Here is a 22,837-nt window from a genome sequence, read left to right as displayed (position 1 = left end):
GTCAGGTTTTATAGATAGAATGCCTGCATACGAAGAAGTGAGTTGTAATTTTAATTTCAGCTCTGGGAGAACTGACAGTTTATTGTAACGTACTGCTGAAATACACAGGGGCAGCACCAGCAGGCTGAGCGTCTGTTGAGATAAAAACCTATGCATCATAAAATGCAGCTGTCATTTTCTTTACCAGCAGGAACTACAACAGAGGAGCAAATACATGAGGAAAGAAAAAAACAGAAATCTCCCAATCTCCTAGAGATGAAGGAGATGACCAGCAAAGCATTAGTTTTGTTAGAAGACCGCTCAGCCCGCCATCATGCCGCCCCCGCTCTCCCTTCCCCCCACGGTGGGCGGGTGAAGGCCGCACCGCGCGGCGGGAACGTTCTGGAGCGAGTGGGCGTTCCCCCGCCGGCTCCTCCAATCAGAGCCTTCGCCGGGCGGGGGGGGCGGCCCTTCTCCCGTCCCCGCCCCGCCGCCGCCCGCCCGGAAGGATGCCCTCCCGGAAGTTCCGGTGCTGTCGCCGTGTGTGGGATAAACAGTAATGGCTGAGGCGGTGGCTCTGGGAACAACGGCGGATGCCGCGGCGGCGGCGGTCCTGGGGCCGAGCGCCGCCGCGGGAGCCACGGGTACCATTTTCGGACCCGCGGCCGTGCCGCCCATCGCCCTGGGGCCGGGCGGCGGCTGGACCAAGCAGGTCACTTGCAGGTAGGCGCTGCCCACGGCGGAGGGCGGGGGCGGCGGTGGCCCTTCGTCCCCATCATCTCCTTGCATTCTCCCCGCATTCTCCCCTCCCCCTTCCTCCCCCCACGCGGCCGTTCCTCGGGTCGCCGCGCCCCTCCCCCCTCGCTCACGTAGGCACCGCGGCGCCCCGCGCCCTCTGAAGGGGGGGGCCGGGGGCGGAGGGCGGCGCGGGGCCGCGCCCTGGGCAGCCCGCGCTGCGGGGCCGGGGCGGGAGGCCCCGCGGGCAACGAGGTCGCCGCCAGGGCCCGTACTTCCGGTGCGGCCTTGCGCCGCCCTCTGGAGCCGGCCTCGCGCTGCGGCCCGCGCCCGCCTCGCCCTTGGGACTGGGCCGCGCTGTCCTCGAGGCCTGCGGGGCTCCTGAGTCACGGCGATCGCCGCGAAAAAGGCTATGGGGGAAGTGTCGGGCCATCGAGGTCGAATCGGGCTTTGGATGTCTCAATAACGCGGGTGTCGCTGAGGCCTTTCTCGGGACGCGGCCCGCCGTGACCCGTCCCCGCAGCGCCGGGAGCGCCGCTGCCCGCCTTACATCATGGCTCGGAGCGCTGCGTCATTTTGCATCTGCATTTCCCTGCAGAATGCGTTTCCGATAAATCTCTTCGCGATGAGCGTGCAGATCTTGCCGCATGTTGCAGCGCTGCCAGAGGGACTATTTTTAAACTGGGACTGCAGGCTGAAAGGAGCATAAAGCAGTTTTTGCGAAGATAAAATAGAGGAGTTCCTATGACACGGATGATCGAAGCCGAGGTTCAAGAAGCATTTCCTTTTTTTTTTTTTTTTTTTTTTTTTTTTTAAGTCTCTTAAGTCTCTATATTCCATTTAACATAACACGTTCCCGATCAAAATACTTTCCAAATCCAAAATATTTTCCGGTTTTCTTTTGGGAAGGAAAGAAGGCTCTAGATTCTAACGTGAGGTCTTTTGTACACCATTTCCCCTTGGTGCCAAGGGCGGCCCCGAGAGCCGGTGCTTGGCTCTCACGGCAGCCTGCTTGCTGCATCCCTTTGTGCTGCTGCGGGGGCCCTGCAGTGTCTGAGGCATCCCTGCTAACCCTGAGTATTGTTTGCATTGCCTCAAGTTAAGCACGTTAACGGTGCTCATCTGGAAAACACCATTTCTCAATTCTGAGTACTTCTCTGCGTGCAAAGAGCTTTTGCAGTGAATAGCCAGGTTAATGTTTGCTGCAAGGCCGTTAAGCACAGGGCGGAGATGAGGAAATGGCTGGGAATGGTGCTTAGCTCAGCTCTCCAGTGGGCTGCGAGGGCAGAGGTCGGTGCTTCTGCTTGAGTTTGCTGTGTGTTTCTGAAGACCAGAAAGCCTAATTAGGGGAAGTATGTTGATGAGCTTTGTGTACTTGCTCAGGCACAGCGAATCGCTTGATTGCAAACAGTGACTGCAGAGCAGTCGAGCTGATCTGTGCCTGTACCGGCCAGTGAGTGTGTCGAACAAATGCATTTATTTCAAAACGCTCAGGAAAGCTTGATCATCGCAGGAGAACACATTCGTGTGCTGTAATGTGAGCTTAAACAAAAATGAGATCTCAGCTTTCGACCTAATGAGCCTCTCCATTGTTCTTTTTGACTAATCCTCTTAGCTGCCCCGGTGCTTGTTTGTTCCTTTCTTTGTTTGTTTGTTTTCAGTGGGCCCCTTCCAGTTGCAGGCAGCAGAGCTTTCCTCAGGCTTTGAAGTGAAATCAATGATTCAACCTGATCTTCTGGGGCTGTGTTATAAGAATTCGGTTTTTCTAAGTTAAGTTTCAGTGGGGTGGAGTTCCTGATAGCTGGTTAAGAGAACACACTCTTGAGTCTTGTTTTACCTTTGTAAATGAGCTGGAGGATTTAACTGTGAAATGAAGGGGTTAGTAACATTTCAGAATCGAGGTGTTTTGGTTTTTTTTTTTTCACTGCAGTGTCTAAAGCAGCTTCAGTTCTGAGTAATGCTGCAGAGTTGCTTTCGTCTGTAACTTTATCTGAATCATCGTATGGGTAACAGCAGGCACTACCTGAGAAACTTCAGACAAACAGGAGTATCTTCGATATGAATACTTGCATTTCATGGTTGGTGAAGGCATACAGCTGTTTTACCAAAATGGGAAGTTGTAGAATTAGAGGATGTTCTTGCTGCTTGTTATGTCAGGGTGATGCCCTTGGCTGGGTGTCTTAAAGTGAGACACAGGGACTGAGAGGAAGGGCTTTGATTTCTCCTAGGCTTGTGGTTTTGCAATTGCTGCCCTTCTGCTTTTTCTGCAGGTTTAGTTTAGGGCTCAGGGTGAAAACGAAATTCATCTTGTTCCTCAGTAGGTTATGAGGACTTATTTCATATTCAGATCCTTTCATTATTGATAGATTTAAAATAAGAAAAAAGAACGGTAGTCCTTATCAAGTGTCTCTGTCCTTCCTGTTTTAGACAGACAGGAAACTTTACTGAGTGGTGGTATAGCTGACACTTAAACCAAAGATAATGGTGTTATCTCCAGAGAATTGAGTTTTCCAGTTCTCATGCAGCAGTACTTCAGCCCATCAAGTTGATGTAAACAGATTGCATTCAGTAACTGAACAGAAATAAAACCCTTTAGCAACTAGATGGTGTGGTTTGAGAGTTGTCTGGCGTGTGTAACTTTGCTTTTCTTTCTGAGAACCTAGGTCAGGTATTGTGTTCTTAAATGAAACAGAAAAGGGAATCTGAAGCACACAGGTAGGCCTCCTTAATTTGGTGTAACAGTAGTGATAAGGTGTGGCTCACAAGCCTCTTTAAAACCTGGACGCATTGCCCCTTTTTAGCAGCTCTCTTCTAGACACCTCCCACTACCTTCTTGCTGAAGAAGGTTATGGGAAGGAAAGGACAAGCAGGTAAATGCAATTAAGACTCGCTTTTGTCTTTTCTTTCCATTTTTATAAGGTTGCTGACTCCTGTAAAACTTTGCCAGCTGCTCATAGCTAAATATACACGTGCTGTGCTAGAGCAGCGTGCCTGGCCTCTGCTCAGCTGCTTCCCTTGTTAGGAGCTCTCAGCCTCTATTGCTCCTGAAGGAGCCAGCGGCTGCAGCTGGCTGTTCCTCAGAGGTTCCCATCTGCCAGCAATGGCAGTGCTTCTTGTTCTTGTTGGAAACTCAGCTCTGTTGCTGGGTGTAACATTCTCAATGAAACCAGTGGTTTAATAAACATATGCGGTTGACTGATAGCAATTTAAGTGGGTCTGAAGAAAAGGACAAGCCACACCTGAGAAGGCAAACTCGTTGCAACCTTCTAAAGCTGTGGGGAGAGATCTTGCATAGTGATTTCACTAGTAGGATTGTACATGCGAAGACTCATATGAAGGAGATGATCTGAAAGCAGCTAGTACATGCTAAGGTTCTAGAATGCAGCTGTCTGTGTTTTAAACTGTGTTGTTTTTTTAATGAAGTCATTATACGTGCTTTTGCTCTAGCTTATGGCAGGTAGTAGAAGTAATATCCTTCTGACAGTGGAAAACAAAATGTTTAAAAGATGCTATTTTAAGGCATCTAGCTTTATGGCCCTGGGTGATTGCTTTCTCTATGCATTTCCAAAAAAATGCCCATGAGATTCTGGTTACAGATCAGATGCTTTTTGGATGTGCAAAGCCTGATTTCACAGAATCACAGAGTTTGAAGGGACCTCAAGGATGATGAATCTCCAACCCCCCTGCCACAGGCAGGGCCACCAACCTTCACATTTAATACTGGACCAGGCTGCCCAGGGCTCCATCCAGTCTGGCCTTGAACACCTCCAGGGACGGGGAATTCTCTGGCTTTTCTAAGCACCCCATGAAAGACAGGATTTGCTGTACTGGTTAAAGGATACATAATTAGGTATTAGTTGCAATGTTTTTCAATGCTTAAATGTCACTGCCTGCAGTTAGTACCTCCTGGATGGGTTGTGCCATGTGTTAGTACAACACAGCTTTGCACAGTCTTGCAGTGAACTGAGCGGGGGGCACGTGGCATGGTCTCAACCTGTGCAGTCTCACCACTTTGTATTCCTGTATCTCAACAGAAAAGACAGTGCATTGCTGTGTGAAAGCACCCAGGGAGCATGCAGTTATTTACTTATCCTGCTCCAGTTTAACTTTTTCAGATCACGTGATGCATGTTCCCTGCGTGTTTGACAGAAAGCAAAGTTTGGATGCCCTTCTGCATGTCACTGAATGAGGCAGGTAGCCTGTCCAGTTTTCAGTTTTTAGAATCCTTTTGTCCTGTATCCAGAAACAAGAGGCTGGAATTGCTAGGATGTAATGTTACAATTATATCTGAGTGTGTAGAGAAGTTCTTCCACATTTTTACATGCCAAGCCAAAAATAAAGCACTCTGTGCTTTAACGTACCCACTTCTCAAGTATGACCAAAGCACATTTTAGCCAAATGCAGCAATTTCACATGGAAAATGTTAATTTCTTTGTGATGTTGAAGTCAAAACTTCCCTTCTTTGGGCAAGAAGTGGAGTTGGTGTAATCCTTAGAGACTTTTTCCCTCCCCTCACTTGAGTTATTGAATGGAGCTGAGCTTGCTGCATGGGAATGCAGTGCAAAAGTGATGAAAATTAAATGAAGCTCATGAGTGCTTCAGGTTTTTTTTCCCCTTCCCCTTTATAATGTACTGTCTTGATGTAATGCACTGTGGCTAGTTTCAGAATTCTAGAGGATCTGTGCTTACAAAGGAACCTCTTGATGTAGAGTTGGAAAGGGCCTTAGACTTCCATTTCCTCTGAGTAACCAGCAGTGGGAGAGCCTCGTTCCGAGGCTTCAGTATTTAGAGTAAGTTACATCGATCAGCTGCTTCTCAGCCAAAGTGCTCACTGTAGCTGTTGCCTTCCCCTTAGTTGCTTATTTCAGCCCTGTGGCTGGAGTAGCAGGGTGGTTGTGCACGGGTCTGAACCGTGATCTGAACTGCACTAAAAATAACCGCAGGGGTGGCAGAAGGAATGTCAGGTTACATCTGAGCAGCTCCTTGATCTGAGTCAGCAGGTGGCTGTGGATCTGCGTGCCCTGACACATGGGAGAAGCAGTGCTGTGCTGAAACAAGCAAAGGGTGGAGATAAATGTTCCTAGCTTGTTCTTCGGTAACTTAACAGCCTGAATTAATTTTGACTTGTTGGTGTAAATCTCATTCCTTAAAGGAATCCAGAAGTTCCAGTTAGATTCTGGTTCCATGGGTCTGTGAGTTGCTAAATCTTGGCTTTGAGGTGTTTGTGTGTGGACAAGCGTGTTGTGGTGTTTGTGTGCTTGTGGAGGAGAGGAGGATGGAATGAATTATTCTTTGTAGTGAGGAATGCTGGAGAGTTCTGGTGTAGTACCCGGTTCCTGCGGTGTGCTGGCATGGTGGTCGGTGCAGCCACCTGGCAAACCTGACTAGAGTACTGATGTCTCTGGGGAGAATAGCCTGCAGAGTGTCATCTGGTCGTTTTATTATTTATTTCTGTGCAGGATCACGTTTCTTATCAGGTTTGCTGTGTAGCCACAGTGTACAGACAGATGGTACCTTGAAAGCGAGAATTGCAGCCTGGCAGTTAGTGTCAGCTGGTGGCTTATAAAACCACTTGAGCTCTCCTGCTCTTAGTAAGTATCTTGAGTACACCACTGGCTTTGCAGGTCCTCTGTCAGCCTTCTTCAGACTTGCTTCAAGTTACAGCATTTCCCTAGTCTTGGCACTACAAATGTAGCTTTGCTTATGTAACTTGGTGAATCGTTTGCTCTGATTTATGATCCCTTACCTTACAGCAGTCTTAAGTACTTGTCCAGATTTTGACACCCTTTGTTTAGGAGTATGACTTCAAATGCTGCTCTGTGAAGAGCCCTCCTCCTCTTTGTTGGTGCTGCAGAAGATCCAGCTGTCCTTCCTGCTGGCTGCACTGCAGGATGCCTGTGCAGTCACCTCCTTGGAGGGCCTGGTTCTGCTGGCTGTGTGGGTGGCAGCGTGGAGCAGGAAGGCAGAGCTACTCCTTTCAGCAGAAGGATGGGCTTAAAGGGTATAATGGGCTTCTGAATCTTTGCTCAGGCTGTGTTTTATAGTCTACCTGAGAGTTTGTGTGAAATCTGAACTCTAACAATTTTTCTTGTGTGGTAGGTATTGATAAATTAATTCAGAGATTGTAATTTACTTTGTATTTGAGGGCCAGTGCTTCTTTCTGTAAGCTGAATTGTTGTTAAGGAGTTGTTAAGGGGGAGAAGTTGGTTAATGCTTCTCTAGTGGTCAAGTGTTCTTTAATATGTTCAGTTGTGGCTCTCATACGAAGTCAGAATAGTTATAATGCCGTGCATTTAAAGAAGTTTGCATTTTCTAGGTTAACATTTATAAGAATGGGGGGAAAAAAAATGCTTTCAGTGTTTTTTGCAGTTCATTGGGGTAGAAAAGGCTTTGTCCTTTTTCAGACTTTCTCATTTATACGTTTATACTGGGATGTGGTCCCATGAGCTGTTAGTTATGTCTTTAATTCAGCATACCTTGATTTATAAAACAACATGTCTTCTTATACTGTGCTTACAGCTTCAGTACTTTTAAATTCACAGTAATCCCCTGTATTACAGGTATTTCATGCATGGAGTCTGCAAGGAGGGAGACAACTGTCGCTACTCTCATGACCTGTCCACCAGTCAGTCTGCCATGGTGTGCAGGTATTATCAGCGTGGATGCTGTGCTTACGGAGATCACTGCAGGTAAAGAAATGCTAATCACTGTGCCGTAGGGGTAACTTCACTTAAAGTTCCTGAGTAGAGAGCTCAGAGAAAGGCAAAAGAAATCCTCCTTGCATTGAAACTTCATAATTCTACAGAAATTAGTCCATTTCACTGATGGTTTTCTCTTACTAAGAATGATAGTGTTTACTTTGTTTTGAGAACCAATAAGAAGAGGTGATGTGAAGAGAGAACCAGTCTTCAGAAAAGCAATGGTTGTCAAGGTGTGTTTTTGTTTGTGGTTTGTTTTGTTAATAGTATGAGTAGATGAAATGAAATCTGGGACTAGCTGAACTGATGACTGAGAAACAATTATGATAAAACAGGTATGATTTTTTGTATTGCATCTCTCTTCAGAAATTGCTGTTCTAACAATTAAACTGTCACTTTTGAAGAAGTAACTGGACTGTAGTCATATATTTTTAAAATGCCAGTATAAATCAGCCCTGTGTTGAGAGGACATAAATTAACCTACACTGTTGAAAAAGAGAAGAAAAACTAAAAGAACGAACAAAGGAAAGTTATGCTTTCCTAGCGTAGCAAAGCTTTATAAAGGCTTAGGGATCTTTTTTTGTCGCTGAAGTTCTCTATATTACAACTTATCAGAGTTTTAACACTGTATTGTTGTAGCTCCTATGTGTGATAAATATTTGCATCATGACCTCATGTGTAGCTATAGTTTGCTTTTTTTACATGTTTAGTATTCAGTAACTATGTATAAGATAGATAATGGAACATTAGTCTCTAGCCTTTTGTATATCTGCCAGTGCTACATTCAAGGTCATGTACATCAGTGGTCTCCAAACTTTTGTTGCTTGTAGATGGAATAAAAAAGTGACTCTTTTTAGCACACACCCCTACCAAATGTATATTTGCTGATAAATTATACAGATGTACTACTTTACTATTACATTACACACATTCTAAAACATGGATAAAATTAATCACAGAACTACAGGGGTTGGAAGGAGCCTCGAGATCAGTGAGTCCAACCCCCTGATGAAGCAGGTACTCTACAATAGGACGTACAGGTGGGTGTCCAGATGATCTTGTGGAGTCTCCTGTGAAGATATTCAACTGCTCTGGGCAACCTGAATGCTCTGTTGCTCTGATGGAAAAGAATTTCTTCTGCATGTTAGTATGAAACTTCAAGTTTTAGGCCATTACTGCTTTTCCTACCGCTACATACTGCTGAGAAGAGCATGGCCTCATCCATTTGCCTTCCACCTCCCTTTAGATATTAATAACATTAATCAGATCATCTCTCAGTCTTCTTTTCCCCAGGCTGAACAGACCCAGGTTACTCAGCTTCTCTTGGTACGGAGATGCACCAGGCCCTTTACCATCCTTGTGGCCCTCCACTGGAATCCTTCTGCGAGATCCCTGTCTTTTTAGATTGGGGGAGCCCAGAACTGGACACAGCACTCCAGATGTGGCCTCAGCCCGGAAGAGTAGAGGGGGAGGATCATCTCCCTGGACTGGCTGGCCACACTGTTTTCAGTGCACCCAGGATACCATTGGCCTTCTTGGCCACGAGGGCAACATAAGATTAGATTAAGATAAAGAATAAAATATTTTGAAAACATTGGTTTTATTTATTAACTGTACAGAAAACTTATTACTCTCACTAAAATCATAGCTTTACGGAGAGCGCTGTGGTTCCGTGTGCTTTATTGTCTTTCAAAGTTACCAGTTTAGCGCTTGGGTACGGCAACTGGAAGGTCAGGTTCCTAGTTCAGTCTGTGGGTACTTGGGCTTAATGGTTGTCCAAGTTTTTAACAAATTTAAGGCCTACTGAAAGTCTTTTGAAGTTTCAGTAGAAGATTCTTAAATGTGTTATAAAACCACTTCCAAATTTTTTTTCGATGTACGGATGCAAGAATATAGGTAACACGCTTGCGTTGTTTTTGACAACAAAATCATCTCGCAATGGTAGTGTTTCCCAACAGCCACTTACAAAATGTGATCTCCATAGCACAAGCTTCTTTCAAAAAGCAATTGCTCTTACTCCAAAAACATCATTTCTAATTTGAAGGGATTAAGTGTGCTTATTTTTTGAAAATGTGTACTGGGTAGGGTAGCATACTAGTCACAGCTACCTCTCATCACAGAATAGGTCAACAAATTTGCAGCACTTGTATTGTGAAAGAAAAGTGTGCAACTTGTCTTTTACAAGAATTGTTAAGCAATTTAACATGAAATAACCAGCAAACCACTGAGTGGTACTGAAGGTTTTCATCATCATTCTACTTCTCATTACGAAATATTGAAAGATTTTACTATTGAAATGTTTTAGTTTTATGGAGTTAACCATACTGATGATGTGGTAGCATTTTGTCTGCTTCTGGTTCCAGCTTTTTTGCTGCAGTATCTTTCCTATTTATGATGCAGTGAATGAATTTCACTTGCACTATCCCTGTAATCTTAACTGGAAATAGTTTATTATATTTAACGTAGCTGCTCCATCAGCGGTTAAACTCACCCAGCCTTTCTTGTAAGGCATTATTTTTAATGGAGAAGTCACTTACTGTTGAGAATACATCTTCTCTAGTGTATCTCCTCAGTGGCTCACAGAAATGTAGTTCATGTATTTCATTGTTGCAACATAATCTAGGGAATGCGGTAAGCTGAAGCATTGTTAGTAACATACTTCCAGTTGCCTCTGTTGTGAACCTTGAACACTGCATAGTTTGTTCTAGTACTTGTTTCTTTGAATCTTCAGCAGAGTTCTATCTCCCAGCAGTATTTGCTGACAAAGAGAAGTACTTTTGTTGCTATATTGCTTTCCATGTGTTATTTCTGCCATCAGGAAGAACAAGCGTTCTGATTTATATGTAGCTTTTTTGTCGTTTGCTATTATCTAAGAAACATCGAAGATGCTTTTCAGCATTTGTCACCAACCTTTGCACTACTCAACCCGAATTTTCCATGATCTGAAACATCTCTAGGGAAAAAAAAAAACAGCTATAGAAGTTCGTCGTCTTGCTGGGGAAGCTTAGATCAAGTCTTGTCACTGTGATGGTTTCATACTGCCATTGGCTAATATCTCAAGACATAACATACGTTTAGGGCAAGAATCACAATAGTGAATCTGTGTTTCAAATCCTCCTCTCAGTTATTTTGATTGCCTCCCTTTTCCCTCCTCCGCACTCCCCCCACAATTCCTGTCAGACCTGACTCTTCCTCAGTCTCAGCTCTTCCTCAGCCACATTACAAAGGTAAAAAACAACTACAACCTAATCAGATCTGACATTGTATCGATGTTTTTTGTTCACATTATCGGGATTCTCTTAAATCCACAATTACTTTGCAGGAATGTTGTTTAACCTCTTGTTTGTTTTGTGAGAATTTAACTTAAAACTGGATAATGTAATCTAAACTCCGTTTAGTGGGCAGATGTGAATTGCAGTATCAATGCACTGAAAGCAAACAAGCAAGGGCACTGCTGTTAATCCCTGCACATTGTGGCACACCTGCTCTTCCTTCAGGACACATTGTGTACTGTGTGTGACAGAAGACCCTTTGGCATACAGACTGAGTAAGAGCACCAACCTTGGTCCATATATTTAATATGAAAAGCTTAAGTTCTTTCTTATAATTTTAGATATGAAAAAATCCTACAGTTTTCTTCCTGAATTCTGGTGGATTATCTTGAATAATGCATGGGGTGCACGTGCCTTGCTTTGGAAACCACTGTCAAAGAGGACTGGAGGCTTGCCTTTTAATTTGTGCTTCATAGCTTCATTGAGATTTTAAAGCTGACGTTTGGTCGGGTGTGTTTCTTTCATATGCAAGATCTGTAATGCTTAATTATTTTCAACCTGACACAAGCAAGTGAATCACAGTCGCTTAAAGGTTGTATATAATCTCCAAGAATTCCCTCCTTTCATCCTTTAAATTAGTCAGCAGATATCTAAGACTTTGTGGGGGGAAATGAATTATGTCTTTTAGTGTACTAGCTGCGGGAAGGCAGATCTCTGAGAGAAATTATCTGTTGTTTGTGGGTGGCAGGGATCAATGTGTTCTGAGCATCGTTTTCCACAGTAAATTGAAGGACTTAGAAATAATTACTAAAGCCAACATAACATCTGATTGAGGCAAAGTAGGTCAGTTTAGGTCACGTTGTCTGGGACACTGTCCACTCAAGTTTTGAGTATCTGCAAGAACAGAGGTTGTGTAGCCTCTCTGGGCATCTCCTTCAGTGCTTAACTAATTTCATGGTAAACTTACGGTAATTTCCCACTTTTAGCTTGTCTGCTGGCCTTTAAATACCACTGAGTTTCTCAGAAGAGTGGCTCACTCTTTTTCTGTGCCTTCTCATTTGATGGTTGAAGACAGCAGTATCTGTCTTTAGTCTTTTTAAAGCTAAATTAACTCACTTTATTCACTAATAGTGCATGTATGTAGTAGGTATGTGAGTGATTTTGGATGTAATTGAAGTTCATTTTTTTGTAATTTAAGTGAAAATTGCACACATCACTCCATTTCTTACCAAATGGAATAGGGTTGGGTTCCTTAGGCAGTGCTGACATGTTATACAAGTGGATGCGTTTCTCTTAAAGGGTCATCTGGCATTTTCTTCCAAGCCTTTTCTTCAGTATAGTGTGTTAACATCTAAATTGGTTTGCTTCCAGTTTTTCAGGCAGTTTTGTGGAGGAGTTTTCTTGTGAGGAGTTGATATTATGTTTTTTTTCATTTGTTAGATATGAACACACCAAGCCGCTGATGCAGGAAGAAGAAGAAGAAGAAGAAGAGACTACTGTGAATCCAGCTGCAAAAATGTATCCCTCAGTATCAGACCTCGTATCACTCCCTGAAATTGTTGAAGAAGATATTATTGAGATAGAAGATGAAAATATAGATCTGGCAGCTGCTGGAGTAGGTGCTGAAGACTGGGTGAATGCTGTAGAGTTTGTTCCTGGGCAGCCATACTGCGGACGTGGTAAGCTGATCATGGGATAATGGTAAATTTCTGTCATGGGTCAACAGTTTCTGCATAGTGCATTTATTTTAATACTTCTGGTTTAGCTGAGTACAGCTGTTCGTATTTATGAATCACTTCAACTGTTCTGTTGTTCTACTTGATTTTTTTTCTGCATAAATAGTAGGATCATTTCAAATCCATTCCTACTGCTGTAACGGTGTTCTAAAACCAGGTATATATGCAGAGACTCTGAGTACTGTGAAAGATGTCTAGAGGAGGTGCTGATTCCTGTAGAATGACTTCTAACCAAGTATTTGCTTTCATGACTCCTGTAGCAATTCAGACTAGAAACTGAAGATCATTCATTCCAGTTACTTTTCTGAGACTTGATTTTATAGTACTGTGATGGCTCATGAGGGGAATGGGATTGGAAGAGCTCATTGTATGGGACCAGACAGTTTAAGTATACCATACCTATCATTTACTTTCCTTGCAGAAAGGTAGCACAAAGATATCAAAAAGTAGGTGCATACGTTTAGTCTCTCTTCAGGCTCTCTAAAACTAAAGATGTATAACCATGAATGATCAAATAATGATTGTATCAAAAACCGATATTTTTATGCCCAGAATAATTTGAAGTTTGTTACATAGTGCTCAGATTTTACTATTTAGCAGTATCTGTCTTTTACTATTAGACCTTCTGTTAATGCAAATGATTCTGATTTGGACTAAGTGTTGTGTCTTGACAGTGAGCTCAGCAAAGAAAATAGTGGCAATTCTTCAGATACTCAATTTTTGAGGTTCAGGTGCACCATGTTTCCATGTTTGTTCTGCTGCTACTGCTGCTAGATGTTCTGGAGTAACTGAAGGCAGTAGGATGGCAGAGATATAAGCAACACTGAATTGTGTTGCTCCTTTCTACTGCTATGAGAATAAAAGATGATAATTCAACTGGAAGGGATCTACAAGAATCTAGTCCAGCTGCCTTACTGCTTCAGGGCTAACCAGAGTGTGCTCAGCTTCTCATAGAACATGCCTTCCAGCCCTTTCATTAGCTTTGGTGCCCTCCTCTGGATGCATTCAAGTATCTTAACACCCCTTTTATATTGTGGAGTCCCAAACTGCACTCAGTATTTGAGGTGATGCTGCACCAATGGTGAATGCGGTGGGAGGCTGCCTTTTTTTTTGTCTGGCTGGTTAAATGAAGGCAGCCCAAAATGCAGTTTGCCTTTTGGACTACCAGATGTATGTACTTGTTAATACATCGTTCCAACGTGTAGGTAAGTATATGAATTGAAGATAATTAACTGGTCTACACTGAATTACTTTCCTTCAGTATCTTTAGAACTTCAGGCATCTGACATCTGTCTTGCAACAGTTTTTCCTAACTAATGATTTATTAGGGCATAGATCTTTTCTCTAGAGTTTTGGAAGTCTGAAATGTGTTGCATCAAGTTGAGATATACAGAAGAGAATCTTTCTATATATATCTTCCTGGGATTTTTAGGAAAGTGGTCTGGAGGACTATGGGTCTGGAGTCAAAGAGAAAAGAGGGAAAAGAAGTGGAACTCAAATATTCAGGAATGTTACTCTAGGTATTTTTTGTAAAGATTTTAATCTAAAAACATTGAGGAGAGAGGGGGGAAGGTTGAGGATGCTCTTGTTGAGTTTCGTATTAATTGCTGGATTATGTTTGGGTTTTGAGAGGTATCTACTTATATAATTCCTGCAGAGAATTGTAGAATGGTTTGGGTTGAAAGGGAACTTAACTCTCACCCAGTCCCAACCTTCTGCTGTGACAGCACTGCCACCCAGCAGCTCAGGCTGCCCAGGGCCTCATCCAGCCTGGCCCTGAGTGCCTCCACGGGTGGTATCCACAAGGGCTGATGAGGAGGTGAGTTTACCCTTTAATACCACAAGTTAGAGTTTTTGAGCAGTGTCACTAAAGGAATGGAAGATTCTGCTTTGTAGCTGGTCTAAGGCCTAATAAGTTTCTTAAATAACGATACTGTAGAGTTTAAGGATTGTCTGGAAGTGCTTATGTTCAGAGTCTCGTTGGTGTTTGAAGTGTAGTACTGGTTGTCAGACTGAATTCTTGGTTTTCCTTATTTTCTGAGGCAAGCAACACACAATTGAAACAATTCTTTTCCAATTCAGATTCTGTTTATTGAATTCCCGCAGAATGAGGACATCCTTGCTGTCTTTCATTGCCGAGAAACTTATGTTTTTCCTTGTAAATGGTGGACCTGCCAGCAGTAAGGAGTGTCTTAGTTTTATTGAAAATATCTTCTAATAGAATATTCTAATCAAATATATAGCTTTCCTGCTTTATAAATTGAAGACTGGGAAATTTTGTGTGGAAAATACTTTGTTAAACTATTTGGGTTGGATTTAAGTAGACTAGAGTGCTTTTGTTCTGTATGCCTATTAAGGGAAACAGAAGTAATCAGGATAATCCTACTGAGAGCTGAGCATTTGAATGCGGTGTAGATTGAAGCTGGAGAATGCAAGCTCTTGAAAGTAAATACTACTTACTTCATCTTGACAGAGTAGATGATATCTTAATGCCTTAATTGAGTTTTTCAGAACTTGAGATATATTCCTCAGCTCAGAAATTCTGTTATCACGCACTTCAGTAGGAGCTAGCAACCTCATTATTTTCCATATATTTGGGCTCTAAAAAGCCGTGTTATTAAAGAGTCCTTCTAAAACTTGCAACAAGTGGATCTGTTGAAACTGCTGGCAGAGGCAGCAACATTGCACTCTTCAGTGCAGCTGTTTCTTGGCTCGGTTTTCATTTTGGCTTAGCTATGGTCTGGTTCTGTGGGCTGAAAATCTCTTTGCAGCTCAAGCATCAGATGTGTTCTTAGCATTGTTCGTTTGGTCCAAAACTTGTCTGGTTCATATTTTGAGATTACTGTGTAATGAGAGCCAAATTGTGAAAAATAGGAGTTGTTTGTAGGGAGACTGTTTTCAAAGGTGCACTCCATTACATGCTAAAGTACTGAAGTGAGATTTGCATGTAGTATTGCTCTGAGTTTTGAAACTGGCTTCAGTGTTGGAAGTAGGTTGCACGCAAGTCAATGAGATGCTATATTATCTTTGTACCATAGTCATGACTTAATCCCTAGAATGATTTAGTCACCCATGTGGGCTGTGAAATGAAACTAGATGATTTTGCGGGTCCCTTCCGAGCCAAATGGAGAATGGGAAGATAGCTTTCTGGGATCTAACCTACTGAAGAGTAATGGCTTTGAAAATAGCGGGCAGAATTATAGAGAATAAGTGTTACTCTGAGGAGTGTTGGAAGTGGAACTGCTGAGGCAGTGACTGAGTTTCCACAATTGGAATTTCAGAGTTGGAGCAAAACAGTGCAGTAGGTTCAGGAGTTGCACATGTAGAGCTTCGGACTGTGGGAAAGGTAAGGCAGTAAGAAAAAATACTGATTTTGTTTTTATTTCATAGAAATATAGCTCTAGCTGAGAGGAAGTGCTGGGATAGCATGGAAGACTGAGACTGAAGAATTAGGTCAATTTCAGCATGTTCTTCCCCTCCTGTACTGTCATACTATAGAAGTGCCTGAAGTTGTTATTAAAGACTGACATTCACAGAGCTGTATCTTAATGTCTTGACCTCTAGATGACAAGAACTGGTTGTGCTTTGGACACAAGAATGGTAGTGTGGACTTAGCTAGAATTTTACTAGCTACACTGAATATTCTACTTGTTGCTTTTAGTCTTTGGTGGTGTTGCATTCTTTGTTGTTGTTTAAATAATTCAGTGTACTCGTTTTTGCCAAGATTTGAAGCTCTTCTCTCTCCTTTTGTGGCCCAGCATAGAAAATGAATGGGATTGTAAGTCAGTCTTTGGGGGATAAGACTTCAGAACCTTTATTCTCAAAAGAGCCTCAGCTAAGAAGCTCTTTGTCAAAACTTTATCAAGGAAAGGCTTTATAAAGGATATCCTTCAGAGGAGTACAGGTGACTCTGGAAACTTTCTCCGTTAAGAAAAGCTTCAAGCGTACTTCTGCTTCAAAGTATACATTTTCCAGGGATATAGGATTGCCTTGAGCAAAAGATAATCTTGCCAGCCCCATTTCAAAGAGATGCTGTATCAATAGATTCCTTTGAAACTCAGCTGCATTTATCTGGTTAGTAGACTTCTATCTGTGAATCCTGTGATCTGTTAAACTCTCCCTCCTCACAAAGCTAAAAATAATAATAATAAAAAATCTGGCAAAAATGACAACCAGGGGAATGGAAACAGACTGGTACTTTTGAGTCTTTTTTTGTTGCTGCTGTTTGAGGAGACCATGGTTGTTAAGCTCCAGAAAAAGGGGCTGGAGAGGAGGGAAGGAACTTCAATCAGTGAGTGCAGATTTTCCTATTGTGTTCAGCTGGATGGAAAACTAAGTAGGTCTAAGTAAATGGGTACTTGAGTTAGCACCAAAGAAGAGCAACTAGAACTGGTAGGGAAGAGGAGGTAATGAAGGCTTATTTCATTTTTGTTTGGGAACCTCTGAAAATCAGCACGTTAAGGGTTGGCTTGTTACTTAATCAATTACTTGCTGTTGAAAAGTATCTGAGAGCAGTGTGAGTAACCTCTGAAGTCAGATGGTTGTTCTTAAGTGGGAGCCAACAGGAAGCAGACTTGTACTCTTGAGTGCTCGTATTTTCCTGCTCTGTTTTTTCATATTCGTCTTCTCCCCTGAAACTATGAGCTTTCTAGAACGTGCTTTTTCTTTGTATCTCTAAGGGCCATTGGGCTTTAGATCCTTGCTGTGCATCTTTGCTTCGTGGGAATAAAAGCTGTGAGTGTGTGGCCCCTGATTCTTTTTTGAGAAAGTCTTTTACTGTTCCAAGTACCCTTTTAGTTGTATTTACTAGCTTCTCCAAACTTAGTGCTCAAAAGATTTATAAAGCTCCACTTTCTTATGGCACAGATGACTTCTCACTCCTCTGTCAGCTGCTGGTTATGTAAATGGAATCCAGTTGCTCTTCTTCCTTGTGCATGTTCTGGATGTAGCACTGCTTTGTCATTTTTCCGCTTTTAGTGCATCTTCCAGCTGTCTGCTTTTGTCTTGTAACATAATCATCCTGCTTGATGTCACAGCCTCAAAAGACTGTTTGGCTCATGGTGGCGCAGATGAGCGGATTTATGGGAGAAATAGAAGTCTTAAACAGAACCTGTCTGTGTCGGAAAGAGAAGCTGTACAGATTTCGGTTCAATTTAGGATTAGGTGGGGGAATTTTTTTAGTGGGATTTCTTTTTGCAAAACTGGTAGCTAGTCTAGAATGAAGTGAGAGTACCCTGAAAATGACAGATTTTCTTACCGCTGGGATTGTTCTCTTGATAAGGGCAGATTGGATGTCTGTTTTGGATGGCTTTTATTTATTTTTTTTGCAGTTGTCTAGAATAGACTTGGAGCCACGTGAAGGTATGGTCATCAACACACTGATTAACCTGCATTTGAGAAACTGCTGGTGTGGTGTTTCTGTGCTGGCATTACTTTGTGCTGGATACACCTCTATTGCTTCAGCAATGTAATTGTGGTGGGGAAAAATTGAGAATCATTTCTAGCTGGAGTGGAACTGATTCTCAAAGCAGCGAGAGATTTTTAACCTTAATTGTTGCTGAACCGTAGTTAGCATAAAAATATAGTTAGTGAGACTTTCTAGTGCAGACTGAACCTGTAAACAGAGTTTGCTTTGACTGTTGAAGCCTTTATAGCTTTAGTCTTGTCTGAATTGAATGATGAACAAATGACACTAGAAATCAGTCTTGCTTTCTTGAGTCAGTAAATAACTTAGTTCAAATTGAGGGTACGTGGAACTTGGACTGAAGTGAGCCTTATTTTCTTATAATCCATTTGAATGACTTGAGCAGGGTCACCCGAAGGGTTTTTTAAAACTTTTTTTCATTCAATCTCCTTTCTTGCTCCTTAATTTTGTACCCAGCTGCCCCTTCCTGCACTGAAGTACCCTTGGAGGAAATGGTGATTGAGGAAGAATATGAAAAGCAGGAAGTAGACGTGGAGATGAAGAAGGAGCTGTGCCCCTACGCTGCAGTGGGAGAGTGTCGTTACGGAGAAAACTGCGTGTATATCCATGGGGACATCTGTGATATGTGTGGACTGCAGGTCTTGCATCCAATTGATGCTGCACAGAGATCCCAGCACATAAAGGTAGGCAGACAGCTGTCTGGCGTTAAATAGCTTGAAGTTATTGCTTCCTAGCTCCCTGAAGTCACTTGTCATTTATTCCCTTTTATTTGAAGGTGCATGCGGGTTGGGCAGTGAATGAAATTCCTGTTGTAAAATAGACTGTTTCCTGTCAGAGCTGTATTCAGAAGCAGCTGGGCTTCCTTGTCTGCGCTGGGGGAGCAGTCTGTGTGAAGATACTAAAGCTTTGTTCTTAGCCTAGTAAAACTGGATGGTCTTCCAGATTGCCTTTCTGATGTTTAAAGCAATGTCTGAAGGAAGGAATTTGAGCTCTGAATTGATTGTTTCCCACTGTTTAAGCAACACTCTTTGAGGATAAAGACTCTGCAGCTTAATCATTTTCCATTCCTTATGTAAAATAGTAGAGTGAAACTGAGCTTAAAAACCTGTTTAGATTTCCCCAGGTGACCAGTTGTCTCTGCAGTTGTTTTCTCTTTCCTTTCCAGTCTTGCATTGAAGCTCACGAGAAGGACATGGAGCTTTCATTTGCCGTCCAGCGTAGTAAAGACATGGTGTGCGGGATATGCATGGAGGTGGTGTATGAAAAAGCTAATCCTAGTGAGCGCCGCTTTGGGATCCTCTCCAACTGCAACCACACTTACTGTCTCAAGTGCATCCGCAAGTGGAGGAGTGCTAAACAATTTGAGAGCAAGATTATAAAGTGAGACACTTTCCCATTTTGATTGTGCTTTCTTACTGTGGAAGAACTCAGTAACTTGTGACAACTTGCAACAGGCTTCCCCACTCCCCCTTTCCCCCGTGCAGAGACTTTTAATACATACTAACTTCAGTTTGGAAGCAAAATAATTGTTAGGGATGATGTTTACACCCTGATCTGGTTAATGTGGATTAAGTTTTCAAAACTCTCTTCATGGTAGAAAATGACTTTCACTTATTTAGTTGGCATGTTATCTGATGGTTACTGTTTATGTCTTGGGCGCCCAGCCAGAAATCTGATAACATATTAACCAGTTCAGAATGTATGCTGCTTAGTTCTTTGCTGCCCTAATGCATTAATCAGTTGGCAAACCATTTCTCCATTTAAAGGCTGTTATTAAAAAAAAAAAAAAAAAGCCAGTCAAATATATATAGAAATCAAACCAAAATAAATGTATTTAATTCTAAAGAAAAAGGATTATGTGTGAAGGGTTTTTTTAAGGTTTGATACAACCTTAGGTTTGATATGACCAGCTGCCATTAACATTAAGTTCTTGAAGTCATTGAGCTTAGATTATCTTTGTATTTAAGACAGAATATAGATTGAAAAGCACATATAGCAAGTATGTTCAAAATGTCTTTTAAGGTGGATATATGCCATGACTTGTTAACATAGGTGGGAGCATCCTGTAATGTGGAGTCTGTTCCTTCCCCAGGTCCTGCCCAGAGTGTCGGATCACATCTAACTTTGTCATTCCAAGTGAGTACTGGGTGGAGGAGAAGGAAGAGAAGCAGAAACTCATTCAGAAATACAAGGAGGCAATGAGGTATGAGCACTGCAGCTTTTTCTCAGGCTGTGAGGCTGGAGAAGTAACGCACACCTGGAGAAGAAGGGTATCAATGTAAAGCCTTTCCCTTTCCAGTCCAGTGTGTGATGTACTTCCTTACCTTTCCACCCACAGATGCATGCAGCCACGCAGTCACTAAGCTGCTCCTATGTACTTCGACCTCAGTCTTTCCTTTAGTACTCTGAACACTGGTGACCTAGTCATTAAGTAATACAAGCTTGTGCTGTGGAAGCCATCAGTGCACCTATGCATGCATCAGCCCACACACGTCTTGGGTATGAACGCTGTGTAATGCATCCCTTTTTTGCATAGGCATTGTGTTGACCGTCTTGACATGGTGCTTAGATCTTTTTGGTCTGTAAGTAAATGCAATTCTGAAGTCTAGTTGGATCTGCTGTGAATAAGAGTTGTGATATTTTCCTTTCCAGCAACAAGCCATGCAGGTATTTTGATGAAGGCCGTGGGAGCTGTCCATTTGGAGGGAACTGCTTTTACAAACATGCGTATCCTGATGGCCGCCAAGAGGAGCCACAGCGACCCAAAGTGGGTACAGCAAGTAGATATAGGATCAGTTTTGGATTCTGTACTTTCTGTGCAGGGAGTGCAGAAGAGAGATGTGCTTTAAGTCAGCTGCCTTGAGGATAGGGGAACTTTGTCTTTTCTAACTTCTGACAGGTCTGTATAGTAGTGAATTTGAAGGAGAGGGCGGTCTAAATTTTCTAAGTGATGGAAGCAAATAAGGAAGGAATGAATTTTTCAAACTTTTGTACCAACATACTGAGGTAAAATGCTGGGCAGCACTAATAAGAGTGTGTGAGGATAAGTTCTACTGGGAGTCAGTATATCCCTGAAGGAGAAGCACAGAAAGTACACGGGAGCTAAACTTTGTCAGCTTGTGGGAAGGCTCTTTCCTTGCACGCTTGATCACCTGGTAAATGCTCGTGTTCTGCTTGCAGGCCCAGCGGAGGAATCGGTTCTGGGAGTTCATTGAGGAGCGAGAGAATGGTGACCCATTTGAGACCGATGAGGACGAAGTGGTGACCTTTGAGCTCGGTGAGATGTTGCTCATGCTGTTGGCAGCAGGAGGTGATGATGAGCTTACGGATTCTGAGGATGAGTGGGACTTGTTTCATGATGAGCTGGAAGATTATTATGACCTGGATCTATAGCACCTGACAGTGGAGTGTGGACTGTCGTCTTGGCTTCAGGCAGTAGCTATTACTTACCTGTGGTGTTGTGGCAGTGCCTGTGTTTCTCCTAGGCAGGCCTATCAATTCCAGGTGCTGTTGTAATAACTTTTACCCAGGGTCTGTCTTCTCCCATCCCCTCCCACCCCAAGAGTGTTGTTTCTCCTCTGTTCAAACAAATAACAAGAAATCTTTAAAATCTTAGTTTTTGTAAAAATGAATTTAACTGTCAAACAGTTAGCTTAGGTTTGTTGCTTCATCTATGTACCCAACAGAGCTCACCCAGTTCCAGGGTTAAAGTGTTTACAGGACTTCCACACTCATTTTGAAGAGCCCAGATACAAAAATGAGCGGTGGCCATGCAGTGGGGATGTAAATTGGCTGATGGCCTCTTTTCTGTCTCTGTATCAATATTTCTGACGTCAGGCCAGACAAATAATCCTTTTCTGGCATCAGTTCCGTTCCAGCCCCCTCGTGTACACATCTTCATTTGTGATTTTGGACTCTTGTTTACTTGCACATTACTATTACTACTGTGTAACCAGAACCAGGTGTGAATGTTCCGGGTTTTTACTGTGTCTAGCATGAAAGGATAATGTCTTAGTGAAAGGAGAACTTTCTATGTGTATATACAGATAAATGTAGAGTTGGACCTCGAGGATGGGGAGACTCTGTGTAAGTTAAGTAACAAGGCCACCTTTATCCCCTCTTGGTGCATGAAGTCTAGCCTCCAATTGGACATGAAACTGGTTTAGTGGTCTCAGCTCAACTCCCTGATACACCAGCTCTCTGTCATGTATTTCGTTAGGGTTGTCCAGGAGCAGAAGTCCGGTTAGCTGAGTGGGGGCAGAGGAACACGAGAGGCCCCTTTAGCTGCTTTGCTCTTTAAGTTTTAGTACTTGGTGTGACCACGTAAGCCGTGAGCTTTGCTAGGAAATCTCTGTGCCTCTCAGCTGGTTCAAGGTACGTTGCCTTTCAGCATCTGAGTTGGGCAGGTTGCCTGGTCAAGCTGTTCAGCTTACGTGAGTTACTGCTTAGGAAGTTGGTCATGCAGTTTCTGGCTGTAATTTGCATTGAGAAATTACATTGCCACCAAAGCTTCAGTACAGGAATTTTAACCTTGCATTACATTATTGCTGTTTTTTTTTTTTTTATTGACTTGTGGATGCCCCGTGATCTGTTTTCCTGCTGCTCTTGTCCCCTAGACTGCCTCTCCTTTCACTTTTAATTGGAATGAGAAATTGTTCTGAGGTCTATAATGTAATGTTTTGCAGCTGCCTTTTGTAAGAAGCACTTTTCCCAAATAAAAAAATACAAAAAAATGAAAAAAACAAAAACCCCAAAAAATCAAGTGAGGTCTGTCTGTTCTTTTACGTTTGAAGCCTCTGTATTTTTTATTTCAGGAGGAGGGGGGAGTTGGGGGAGAGGGTGTTTGGTTTGTACAAAAGCATTTGTCGCTTAGCTCCTGCAGAATTGTGTCATGCTAAAAGGAGGTTTTAACTTTCTTATAACTTTTCCAACAAAGATTTTGTGATGGAAGGAACACATTCTGAATGGACAGCTGAGATGATTGAACTGCTG

General features: G+C 42.7%; 1 protein-coding gene across 1 annotated transcript; it reads left to right on the top strand.

Moving 5' to 3' along the window:
* Positions 1–480: 480 nt before the first annotated feature.
* MKRN1 (makorin ring finger protein 1) lies at positions 481–22,386 on the top strand. The gene is made up of 8 exons (XM_085228674.1): positions 481–702; positions 7,275–7,403; positions 12,125–12,363; positions 18,302–18,528; positions 19,011–19,225; positions 19,938–20,048; positions 20,498–20,612; positions 21,026–22,386. The coding sequence occupies exons 1-8, from the start codon at positions 539–541 to the stop codon at positions 21,236–21,238; spliced, it is 1,413 nt and encodes a 470-aa protein (XP_085084800.1). The 5' UTR covers positions 481–538; the 3' UTR covers positions 21,239–22,386.
* The last annotated feature ends 451 nt before the right edge of the window (positions 22,387–22,837 follow it).

This window comes from Meleagris gallopavo, chromosome 1, assembly GCF_905368555.1.
Source record: "Meleagris gallopavo chromosome 1, MGAL_WU_HG_1.1, whole genome shotgun sequence".
Lineage (NCBI taxonomy): Eukaryota > Metazoa > Chordata > Aves > Galliformes > Phasianidae > Meleagris > Meleagris gallopavo.
The sequence above is the reverse complement of the archived record's forward strand: the minus strand, read 5'-3'. Positions and strand labels throughout refer to the sequence as shown.